Source organism: Sorex araneus, chromosome 1 (genome assembly GCF_027595985.1).
Source record: "Sorex araneus isolate mSorAra2 chromosome 1, mSorAra2.pri, whole genome shotgun sequence".
Lineage (NCBI taxonomy): Eukaryota > Metazoa > Chordata > Mammalia > Eulipotyphla > Soricidae > Sorex > Sorex araneus.
The window spans coordinates 150,699,529-150,712,329 of record NC_073302.1 but is presented as its reverse complement, the minus strand read 5'-3'; the positions used below and the strand labels follow the sequence as shown (position 1 = coordinate 150,712,329).

Sequence of the window (12,801 nt, the reverse complement as noted above, 5' to 3'; positions counted from 1 at the left end):
TTACCTAGAAGTTTCAATTTAATTAAAAAAAATAACTCTAGAAGGAAGTGGTAATAATCTACCCTTTGTTCTAATTTTAAAATGTGAATAATTAACCTGGGGGCGGGGGGGTGTTGGGATGCAGAATTTTAAGAGCAATTCATGCAATAATTGTTAGTACCACTGGTATAGACTGCTCCCCTTGGTTAATTGGTGCTAATTCTCATGAGATCAATCACTACTTCAGTTAAACTCCTGAAGCATTAACACACTTGAAGTTCTGCCTTGAGGCAATTGAAGCTTGTGTAAGAGACATAAAAATTCATATTTTTGGCTCCATCAACTTTTACGGTCCAAGATGCTGTTACTACAGATTTTGTACTCTAAAAGTCAGTTTCTCTCAGGCAGAATAGCTAAGACTTAGCTATTAAAAAAGTTCCAATCCAAATTCAAGTAAGCATCCATTACAGGACCTGAGCATACCAAAGACCCCACTCAACAAAAGCCTCAACAATAGAAGTTGGTGGGCAGCAACTGGGCACCATTTCAATATTAATCACCCTGGGGATGGTGGAATGGGGAGAAAAGGGGGGAAGGGGGATTTAATTAATAAAACATGCCCTGAAAATAGAAACTTTGGGATAGCAGTGTGATAGCAGAGGCTCCCTAGCCTACCTTCTTTTGAAATAAAAAAAAAAAAGGAAAAAATAAGGAAGAGGAGCCAGAGAGAGTATGGGGCTTAAGGCATCTGCCTTGGATGCAGCTGACTTGGATTCATTCCCCAGTACCACATTCAGTCCTAGTCCTGTTAGGAATGATCCCTGGACACAGAGCCAGAATTAGCACTGGTGTGTGTGTGTGTGTGTGTGTGTGTGTGTGTGTGTGTGTGTGTTCCAAAACCAAAAGAAAAAAAAAGAGGCATAGAAAAAATAAGACACAAGAAAGAGAAGGGGAGAAGAGAAGAAAAAGAGGAAGAGCTCATTTCTCTGCCCACAAGCAATTAACATTGCATGCAGAAGGGGCCTTAGGTAAAGATTAACCACAGGCTGCCCTTTGACAAGGCTGAGGACCTGAGCTCCCGGAAACCGCCAGGATGGGTCCCAAACCCAGCCTCGCCCTTTAGAAGGGATGTGACCTTGGCTATGTTTATTTGTTCCTCTGAGCCTGTTTCTCTCCCCACCCACAGCGGGGATCCCAGCCCCTCAGGAAGACCCTCCAAGACCTTCAGGGCTTGCTCCGCCTCTCACTGTCCAGAAGCACCCACAACCTCTCAGGAGCTTGTGACAGGTGTTGGTGATGTACCAGGGAATTCAACACACAGCCCAGCCTGTTATCTATTTTTATTAAAAAAAAAAAGACAAGTTAAATAAAATAATGATTGGTTACATATAAAACTGGAGTTGCTCAGTCACGGAGGGGAAGGGCGGGAAGCTGGAGATGAAGATGAGGTGGCCGTAGTTTCTTTCTCCTCGTATCGGGGAGGCAGTTCTGAGGAAAGGTGTGATGCGTGCGAGGTCTCAGGAAACAAACTTGTCCCAGAAATAGTATAGATGGGGTCTCGCTCTCGATCAGAGAGCGCACCCTGGCCCCTGGGCACTGGCGTCCTGGTGACAAGGAGAAACAGGTGACTCAGGGGAGAGAAAAAGAACCACCACCTCTTCATAGGTCAAATTAAGCTGATTTTGGAGCACTTGACAGGTCTACGATCAGTTATGGTTCGGGTCCTTACCGCTTTCTTTTCTCAGAGCTGACTGTAACCTTAAGATGATCTTATTCCTGTCATTCTTCCCGTATTGTTTTGGCTTGGGGAGGGCACACCCAGCAGTGCTCTGGGCTCAATCCTGGCAGGGCTCCCGGGACCATATGTGGCACTGGGGTAGAAGTGGGGTCAACCGTGTGCAAGCCAAGTGCCTTAACCCCTGCAGTGTCTCTCTGGCCTATTTCCCTTATTGAAAAGACAGGAAGTCTCAACACACAGATGCTATCCAGAGAACACACACAAAACATGCACATACACGCATACACACACTACACACACAGACGCGCACATGCACACACACACACACACACACCACATATTGCCTTTTTGTCTTCTGAGACAATTAACACAAGGGAGGCAAAGCAAGCAAATTTGGCCGCGCAACACACGCTACCCATACTTGAAGAGTATCGAACAACAATTTTCACACTCCTTCCTCTAAGGAAACTTTTTTGTAGCATTTTCAGCAGTTTTTCATAGCAAACAATACAAAATATATTATTATATTATTTCAGTTCTGCTTTGGAGTTTGGGTTTGGGATGGAAACATCTGAAATATGGTGGTGGAAAGGTGCAATGGTGGTGCGACTGGTGTTTGAATATTAAATGTAATCAACGATTGTGAACTACTTTATAAAATTTTTTTTAAAAGAGGGAGCCAGGGGGCTGGAGCGATAGCACAGCGGGTAGGGCGTTTGCCTTGCACGCGGCCGACCCGGGTTCAAATCCCAGCATCCCATATGGTCCCCTGAGCACCGCCAGGAGTAATTCCTGCGTGTAGAACCAGGAATAACCCCTGTGCATCGCCGGGTGTGACCCAAAAAAAGCAAAAAAAAAAAAGAGGTAGCCAAAATGAAGAGGGGCAGGGAGGCAACCTGCTGGGGGGGGGGGGAACACCCGCCCATTCTCACAGAGCAGTTTTGGCGCGTTATTGTTTCACCGCCATCTGGAGCGTCATGCCCTCATCTGTAAAGTGGGGACGGCAGAGCTCACACCAGGAGAGCCAGGCTGGCACAGACACCAGAGTGTCTGCAGCAGGGCAGCTTTTAGGCCAACAGGCACACATCTCCTACGGAGCAGATGAACTTCTAAAAAGTTGGAGAAAAGAAATGAGTTTCACTCACACAACCGTAGATGTCCTAACCTCCCCTTGATCCACGGGCACCAGTTTCTGCCTCCACCTGCACGAGGCTGCAGCATGGTGCCCTCATGGAAAGTACAAGAAGGTCAGGGCCCCCAGCCCGAGTGAGCACTGAGCACTGAGCCCCGGCACGGGGTCTTGACTGTGGCTTCTCCCAGCTTCCCAAACTGCAGGTGCCTCGGACTTGGCCCACAGCATTCTCTGCTTCCCCTGCCACCAGCACCACCAGGGGTAACGCCTGTGCCTCTGAGCACTAACCCTGCTGGGGTGCCCCTCCCTGGACCCCTGAGGAACAATGAGGGAGGCTCTGATTAAAGCAAAGGCAGGGGGTGGGGTGGGAGGGAACATTGGAAACGATAGTCCAGAGGTTCAGGGGCTTGCCTTGCATGTGGCTGACCCTGATCTGATCTCTAGTACCCTATCATCACCAAGAGCACGGGAGTGATCACCAAGAGCACAGGAGTGACCCCAGAGCACAGAGCAGGAGTCATCCCAGAGCACCACTAGGTGTGATTCAACACTTTCTGCCCCAAATTAAAAAAAATTAAATTAAAATCAAACAAGTGCATCCTTTTTGGGGGTGTGGAGTGGGAGGAGGGGTTTGGGAAGGAGCTACTCTGAGTAATGCACAGGGCTATGCCCAGTGTGTGGTCACTCCCAGTAGTGCTTAGGGCACCATGTGGTGCCAGAGATGGAACCCAGGGCCTCCTGCATGGGCAAATGCTCAGCCTTGGTTGCAAATATATATATATATATATTTGTTGCAAATATATACATATATATGTATACACACACATATATATATATGTGTATATATATATATATTCCTTTTTTTATAATGCCAGGGATAGAACCCAGGGCCCCACACATGCATGGTAGATGCTCTACTACCGAGCCACTCTCCCAACTACTTCAACATCTCGAAAGTTGGTTCCACTGACCCAACTCATCCCTCACAGGTTGCCCGGTGAGATTTCCCAGCAATGCTTTATTCACTTCCTCCACCTTGACTGCCCCTGGGGAAGTCCCAGATGCTTTGCTCACCCTGCTCCTCCCTGGTGCTTCCCAGAACGCCTTCCTAACACACCTTTCTCTCCGCCTCCCTGCTTCGAGCTCCAGAGCCTCTTGTCTCTCCCCAGACTCAGTGAGACCCGAGTCTCGTTCTCCCTGCACCTGCAGCAGCAGCTTCTCCACTAGCTTCCCGCTTCCAGGGCCCCCATGTGCCTCCCCCTGCGGCAGGGACATTCCACTGTGCCTGTTACTCACCCTGACGTCACACTCCTGTCTCTTCCTCCCACAGTCCCTCCCACACCCTGCTTTCTAACCAACACAGTTCTAGGGCCCAGTGACCTCCAGCTGAGAGTCGGCCACCGGCCACCACTCTGACTCTCCAACCATTGTCGGCACCCCTCTGCCTCCAGGAAAAGCCTATAGATGTGGCGTGTTCAGTGGGACCCCAGGGGTACCTCCCGTTGGAGGTTCCTGGGAAAGGTAGGAAAGAAGGTGTGGTGGGTCTTCTATCTCCTGGCCTCTTTCTTCCTCAGGCCTGGGAACAAGTTCACAGTGAGAGACAAAGCCCAGGCTGATGAGCTCAGGGAACTGGTTGATCCGAGCAGTCGCCATTCGAACGGCCACCCCTTCCACACAGGCTGAACATGTCCTTGGGTACCCAGCTGTCCTCAAGCCAGGTCGCAAAGCCCAGGAGAGCAAGGGTTGGAGTGTGGGCACTCAGAGCCCTGCTCTATTAGGAAGTCTGGCCCAAGACTGTTATACGTCCTAAGGGAGCTAAGGCACTAGTCTGCGTCCTCCCAACCCCAGATCAATCCTGGGCTCCACCCAGAGCAACCACTGAGCAGAGTCAGGTGTGGTCCAACCCCCGTCTAACCCACAAAAACACTACACAAAATGAAAGATTTAAAAAAAACTAATTGGGGGCTGGAGCAATAGCACAGCGGGTAAGGCATTTGCCTTGCACGCGGCCAACCCGGGTTCGATTCCCAGCATCCCATATGGTCCCTTGAGCACTGCCAGGAGTGATTCCTGAGTGCAAAGCCAGGAATAACCCCTGTGCATCGCCGGGTGTGACTGAAAAAGCAAAAAAAAAAAAAAGTTCCTTCTAAAAATAAATCACTATAAATGATAATTAATGACTTTTTAATTGCATTCACTTGGGCATCTCTCTCATATATATATGTATATATATATCATTTCTTTTTAATTGTGGAGGTGTTGCAGCCACACCCAGCAATACTCAGGGCTTATTTTACTTCTGGTTTGGCACTCACGGATCATTCTTTGCAGGCTCAGGTTAACCATGAGGTATCAGGAATTGAACCTGGGTTGGCTGCATGCAAGACAAATGCCGTACTCACTGTACTATAGCTCCAGCCCCTATTTAACTTCTAGCCAGATTCAGGTCATGAGAAATATTTGCCTTACAATTTCTATTTCAGGCCTAAAGAGAGAGTATAGGGGTTAAGGCACTTGTCTTCCATGGGGCCTACCCTGGTTTGCTACCTGGCAATAACTATGGTCCAATGAGCACCAATGGGAATGACCCCTAAGCAAAGAACCAAGAAGAGCACTGAGCATTTCTGGGTGTGAGTCAACACTTCACCCCATTGCTCCCTGCCAAAAACAAACAAACAAATGAATACCTCCTTCTATAAACCCACAAAGATGCCCCAGAAGGCCGTGTATAAACCTCCATGTCAACACTTGCATCATCTTTAACTTAGTCATTGCCCAATGTTTCCTGGAAGACGCTGTGAGGGGGACGGCAGTATTTCTGACACACTGTCAGCAAAGGAGACACTTAGACTCTGACACTGGCTCCTGTCCCTACTTGGAGCGAAGGTGGCCTGGATGCAGGCCTGGATGGGGAAGGTTAAACGTGTGCTCCGACCATTCAAACCAAGAGTCTTACCCGTAGTTAAAAATACTGTAGTAGGAAGGTGGGTTCTCACTCGGAAGCATGCTGTTACCCCCGGGACTTGAAGCTCTGGCCGAAGTTGAAGACTCGGGAAAGTAAGGCGGTGGGGGTGGGGGGAATATTATCACAGCATCACCTACAGAAACAGGACATTGCATGGAGACAGATGAGTGACAAACACCAGTCAATTAGCAAGAGGACAGTAAATTAATTCCCTATTCAGCCTAGCCGTATAAAGGCCTATAAGTTTTGGAGAGACTGAGAGGTAAAGGTTTCTAGGGACCTGGGGTAAGAGGGACCAGAATAGTTGCCGCAGGGTTTGAGTTTGGGATGATGAAAAGCCCTGGGAATTGATAGTGGAAAGGACTGCACAAAATTATGATTGTACTGGATGCCAGAGCTCACTTAAGGACAGTTCCGGGGCTGGAGCGATAGCACAGCGGGTAGGGAGTTTGCCTTGCACGCGGCTGACCCAGGTTCAATTCCCAGCATCCCATATGGTCCTCTGAGCACCACCAGGGGTAATTTCTGAGTGCATGAGCCAGGAGTGACCCCTGTGCATCGCCGGGTGTGACCCAAAAAAGAAAAAAGAACAGTTCCGTGGAGCCAGGAAGATGGTTCAAGTGGCAGAACACATGCCTAGCACAGGTGAGGTTCTGAGTTAGACCCCTGGCACTGCTGAATACTCTTGGGGATCCCTGAGCACTTCCAGACATGAACAGCCCAGGAATGACCCAAACTGATGTCCAGTGCTACTTGGTGTGGCCGCTGCATGATTTTTTTAAAAAGCTAAATGGCAACTTTGATGTTGCACATAATCAGCCACCATGTTTTCTTTCTTTTTGACTTTCTGAACATCCCAACGATGTTCAGGGGTTACTCTTGACTCTACACTCAGGAATTACTCCTGGTGGTGCTCAGGGGACCATATGAGATGCCAGGGATCAAACCCAGGTTGGCTGCATGCAAGGCCCTCCCCGCTGTTCTATCGCTCCAGCCCCTGACCACCATGTTTTCACTGAATCTGTATGTCACAGCAAGCCTGAGCTAAAGCATTTCTGTATTGCATCTGCTACAGTGCCTGACCTTCCCTGGGATGTCTCCTGCCAATGAAGCTCTTCTCATTTTCAACTTAAAAATTTGAATGTATCCCAAGTGGGGCTGGAGAGACAGCTCAAATGGCTCAAAGACAGTGTTGCATGCAGGAGGCCTGGGGGGCATCCCCGGAACTACGTGGTCCCCCGAGCACTGGAGGCAACTCCCAAGCACAGAACCAGGAGTAGGCCCTGATGACTCCCAGGTGTGGCCCAAAACTAAAAACTGAAATTAAAAAAGCAACTTTGCCCCTGGAGGCGAGGGGAGGTGGCTCAGCCTTGCCTATGCGAGGCCCTGGGTTTGAAAGTACACTGCTGGCGAAGCATGTTCCTCAAACACAGTTCCAGCCACTGGACAGAGGACAAGAAGGCACAAAGACAGCCCGTTCTTGCTCTGTGTCACTGTGGCCTATGCTCCTAATGATTCTCTTCTACCTTTCACAAGAGCGTCATCAGAAAAAAAAAGGCCAAACTCCAATAGCTTGGTGGGTCTGCTTTCCTGTCACGACCGTCCACTCCTGAACACAACCTAGTCCTCGGGGAAGGAGACACGAGGGACCAAACATGAGCTCAAAGCCATGCTCAGCTTTCCCTACCAAGCATGAGCTGCCCAGAGCATTGCAGACGCTGCCAAGGGAAGCCGGGGTCAGCTGGCAACCACCAAGGCACTGGAGGAAGAGCGAAGGGCCTGGCTTTCATGCAGGGAGGGCACTGGGCTGCTTCGGGAGCCAGGTCTGACACTTGCCCGAGTAGGGGCAGGAGTCTCAAGACTTCGCGGGCTCCAGTTGGCAGGGACTGTGGGAGTTGGCCTCAGCCAAAGCAGGTGCCCTGTGCAGACCGTGAGCCTGCCTGCCTGCCTCGCCCGCATTCACCTTGCTAGCAGGCGCTCCACCCCCACACCTCCCCTGGGGAGCTCCCTCCCTCACAGCCCACCAGCAAATGACACTGATTTGCAAGTCACCAACTGACACCGTGTCTGGTAGCCCCATCAGGACACCTTCAGAAAATGTGCCAAGGCCTTCTCTCCCGCCAGGAGACAGCCACCGGGCATCTGCTACACAGGGCTTCCCTTAACCTCGATAAAGCACAAACTTGGCTGGGGCCCTGTTTAATTGGTCTGAGGGTGGAGGTAGGCCAGAGGAAGTAAGGGTGAGAGTTCACTTTAATTACTCCTTAGAACAAAAGATCCTGGTGTTGGTCACCAGGGCAGCCAGTCACCTTCTAAACAAACAAGGCAGTGTCCATGGTCGCTGCTATTTCCTGAGCTTGTTCCCCTGTCATGTCTACACCGGGTAACTAACCTGCTCGACTTTCTCTTCCACCTGGTCCTACAAGGCTTAATACTGGAGACAGACAGACACCTCCCAGGGTACGGAACGGGGCTTCAGAGCCAGCATGGAGTGTATCAGGTGTCTTGGTTTCTCTGCTCTGTGGGGGTGGGATCGAGGTGGGATCTATCCGTCAGCTGATTTCTACCCCAGAATTTCTTATCATCCCAATTTCAAAACTTGTAAGGCACAACTCACCATAATGTCTTACCGATGGTGCTTAAAAACAAGACAAAACCGGGCCTGGAGTAATAACACAGTGGGTAGGGCATTTACTTTGCATGTGGCAGACCCAGGTTCGATTCCCAGCATCCCACATGGTCCCCTGAGCACCGCCAGGAGTTAATCCTGAGTGCAGAGCCAGGAGTAACCCCTGGGCATCTAGGTGTGACCAAAAAAAAAAATCAAAGTAAAAACAAGACAAAACCATTTATCCATTTAAATGCTGCCCCAGAAAACCAAAAAATTGGGGAGTCAGATTTCTCACAGGTCTCGTGGCAGTTAAGGGGTTAAGTGGAAAGGACTTTTGTTTGTTTTGTTTTGTTTTGGAGCCAACCCTAGCCAGTACAGGGCTTACTCTTTTCCTGGCTCTGGAGTCAGGGATCACTCCTGGTGGGGCTCAGAGCGCCATATGGGGTGTTGGGGACTGAGCCCAGGCCAGGCACGTGCAAGGTAAGTGTCCTACCTGCTGGCCTATCACTCTGGCCCCCAGGTGTTAAGGATTTTAAACTCTGTGGCAGTTCCATGAGGTCAGGACTGCCTGGGGTGGCTCTGCTCCTGCCCTGATTTCAGCCCCCGACCAGGCGGAAGGCCAGACACCAAACCTTAACAAGAGCACACTTTGAGACACTCTCAACAAAGTGGGTGTCCCAGAAGCACTAGAAGCCCACTGTGCTCTGCAAAGGCCTGAAAATATCCAGAAGCGAGAGTCAAACTTTCATTAGGTAACAGCTGCTCAAAAGGTCTGGGAGGAATGGAACCCACTGACCCAATCAGGCTGGTGCTCAGGGCCCGGTGCTCTGTGGGCAGTGCTGTGTGCCGCCACCTCCAAGTTCATATCCTGGCTCTAACACTTGCTGTGAGTGGCCCTGGGCATATCATTTGATATCCCGGGGACTCACTTTCATCTCTAATAAGATACTAGGACTGTGTCCCTGGGTGGATGGAGAAGGGGATGGAATTCTCTTGGCAAGACTGGCTGTAGGGCTTTTAACCTTTCAAAAGCTGGAAAGTAACAAATAAAACCAGGATCTGGGGTCTACAGAAATGAGCAGGGTTTCTCCTTGGTTGTGTGGTTCTGAGTAGTCTGCCTCTGGGGAACCATAATCTAGCTCTGCTGCTGACACCAGGGAGCCAAAAGGAATTTGATATGCCAAAAACAGTAATGATGGGTCTCATTCCCCTGACCCTGAAAGAGTCTCCAATTGTTGGGAAAGACAAATAAGGAGAGGCTGCTAAAATCTTAGGGCTGGGACGAATAGAGACGTTACTGGTGCCCAAACAACAGGATGACAATAATACAGTAACAGTCACCCACTTAGAAGTGACCATTGTTGCTACATTTCATCTGGGTCTACTCCACTGCTTCCAAACCTTGCAAGGAGGCTGAAGCCCAGGATTAAGAGGCAGAAAATGAAGAACAAGATGCAAATCCATGCATAAGAACTTTGAGTCCACAGAAGACCAGTGGCCTTTGGATACCTTATTTCACCGCATAATCATTCCCATTGCATAAGCCTCACTATTTTTGTTTTGTTTTTTGGTTTGGGGCCACATCTAGTAGTACTCATGGCTAACTCCTGGCTCTGTGCTTAGGAATCACTCTTGGCCAGGCTTGGGAGACAATATAGGGTGCTAGGGATCAAACCAGGGTCAGCCTTTTGCAAGAGGAGGGACCCTCTCTAAAATTTGTGATGATGATGCAGTGAGATGGACTCCATTTGAAACTCCAGCATGTGGACTCTGGAAGGAGCCCAAGAAACTCTGAAGCTCATTCTATACTGTGCAAACTGAGCCCGGGAGAGGCTACACGATGGAAGAGGACAGCCAGCAGTGCCCGCCAAGGGTGAGAGCCCCGGCAAATACACAAAGTGCCAAAAGGTGTAGAATAACAGAGCCTGGGTCCCTGAACAGGTCCAGGAGATTACAGAGATTCCAAGGGGTTCTGCACTGTGCTTCTCACTTTCCTCTACATTTGCTCTGTGACCCCTGTCAAGGTCACTGCTGACTGTCCTAAAGTTTTGGCTGCTGTGGGGGTGGGTGGGTAATGGTATGTATAAGGATCTTTACAGAACTAAGAGTCACAGTAGCACTGTGTGTGAGAGCGAGAGCGAGCGAGAGATAGAGAGAGAGAGAGAGAGAGAGAGGGAGGGAGGGAGGGAGGGAGGGAGGGAGGGAGGGAGGGAAGGAGGGAGGGAGAGGGAGGGGGAGCATGTCTGCCAGAGCCCAGGGCAGCCCAGCTGAGCTGTGAGGCACAGCTCTTGCCCTCCACACGCACAGCAGAGTGGAAAGCATCACTTACCCACAGTGACCTGCACAGGCTCCGTGCTCTGAGTCTGCCTCTCTTCACTTTCCGAGGCCTCATGGTCCACATTCAAGTTGTTTTTCTTCTTAATATGGGCAACCACAAAGAAACACAATCCAACGAGCACAACCAAAGGCCCCATGATCTGCAGGGACAGTAAGCCACAGATCTGGGGCTCTGTCTCAGCCGTGTCCGTCTCATTCATGGATTCCTGTGCCCAGGCTGAGCCACACCCGGGCACCCAGATGCCCAGGATGCTGATGAGCATGCCGCTAGTCAAGAACAGAAATCCAAAGATGAGGCACTGGGCGAACTGGCGGCTCTCCCCACAGAGGAAGGCTTGGTCGGGGTCCAGCTGGATGCCTCGCTGCCTCCTCTCCTGGAGCTGAAGCCGGGCCCGGGAGCGGGCCAGGATCACGGCCCCCAGCCCCACCACAGCACATGCCGGCCCAGCCACCTTCAGCACCATGCTGCAGTCTGGGAGTTTCTCATACTGGCAGGCCTGGAACCCAAAGATGGACAGCAGGACCCCTACACACAACAGGATGGCACCGAAGACGAAGAAGAAGAAAATGAGCCTGCTGGTGCGCCGGTCTCGCTGGTCCTCGTCGGGCTCGGCCGTGGCCACAGCAGCCGCTGGAGACATGACCAGAGGCGGCCTGCCCGGCCCGGCCCAGCTTCCTTCCCTCCAGTGGTTTCAAAAGCTCTGCAAACAGAACCCAAGAGATGGAAGTGGGCACAGGTGTTCCTGCCCTGCCCTGTTCTTTTCACTGGACTGCTTCAGAAATCACACGAGGACAGAATCAGCGGTGCTGGAACTTCAGACAATGGCAGCCCTAAAACAATAAAGCAGTTTATGACGCAGGAGGACTGACATTCAGAAACTCCCGAACATGTGAGCAAATGAAGATATTCAAGAAGAAACATGATGGCCAGGCATCTAAGCAAATTGTTTTGGAAAACAACCACACACTGTACGAGAAGAGTGACTGGGTCTGGCTTTTCCTGTTAGGAGGCTAATGAACTCACTTCTCTGGGCCAAAACAAAACAAAACAAAAATACACAATGGCAAAGAAGGAAAGAAGCCAGGGGGTCAATTCTGATTTATAGATGCCCACATTTCATCACAGCTGCTTTGAGCATTTCCAAATCTGTCCATTTCTGTTCCAGAACTAATTTTCCACTTCCTGTTTTACAGTGCGGCAACTTTCCATTTCGTGCCTTATTCCAAGGCCACATTGATGGCCCAAGTTCAGCTGTTTGGTCCTGATAGGAAGTCAGGACCACTTGTGGGTTTGGTGAAATTTCAGTAATCACTCAAAATGTGCTCAAACAAACACAGTCTGGGCGGCCCTGGCCTAAAATCTGGGAGCCATACTGATTGGTCCTGGAGAAATAGTGGGTCTGAAAAGGCAGGGCAGGTAGAACCTAGTGCCCACAGTGCAAAGGAGGCCTCCAGTTCACCCTCCCCTGCAGTGCCCCCACACTACCAAGAGAATGGAACACTATTAAAAATAAGCAGCCCGTGGGCTGGAATGGAATACAGCAGGTAGGGCGTTTGCCTTGCATATGGCCAACCTGGAATTGATTCCCAGCATTCCATATGGTCCCCTCAGCACTGCCAGGACTAATTCCTGAGTGCAGAGCCAGGAGTAACCCCTGTGCATTGCCGGGTGTGACCAAAAAAGAAATAAGAATAAATGAATAAATAAAAAATAAGCAGCCCTTGGGTCCAGAGAGTTATATATGGGTTAAGGTGCTTGCCTTGCATGCAGCAGACCCAATTCAATCTCCAGCACCTCATTTTGTCCCTGAGCACTGCTAGGCATGAATCCTGAGCACAACAGAGCCAGGAGTAATCCTTAAGCACTTCCTGGTGTAATCACACACACACACACACACACACACACACACACACACACAATTCAGCCCAAGGAAAGGCAAAGGAAGCAGCTCCAGTGACGGAGCACAATTCTAGTATGTGCAAGGCCTAGAGTTTAGATCTCAGCACTGCATGTGCCCCCACTACCACTGGGGTGGTCC

The 12,801-nt window shown here is 50.3% G+C and overlaps 1 protein-coding gene across 2 annotated transcripts; it reads right to left on the bottom strand.

The window, feature by feature from the left end:
- Positions 1–1,366: 1,366 nt before the first annotated feature.
- Positions 1,367–11,403, bottom strand: TMEM171 (transmembrane protein 171). 2 transcript variants are annotated; one of them, XM_055123691.1, is made up of 4 exons: positions 10,755–11,403; positions 5,806–5,947; positions 2,803–2,807; positions 1,367–1,575 (listed from the first exon to the last, which is right to left on the bottom strand). In XM_055123691.1, the coding sequence occupies exons 1-4, from the start codon at positions 11,401–11,403 to the stop codon at positions 1,388–1,390; spliced, it is 984 nt and encodes a 327-aa protein (XP_054979666.1). In that variant the 3' UTR covers positions 1,367–1,387. The 2 variants fall into 2 exon arrangements, with proteins under 2 accessions (XP_054979666.1, XP_004608567.2); XM_004608510.2 differs by lacking the exon at positions 2,803–2,807 and having other exon boundaries at positions 1,367–1,583.
- Between the last annotated feature and the right edge of the window lie 1,398 nt (positions 11,404–12,801).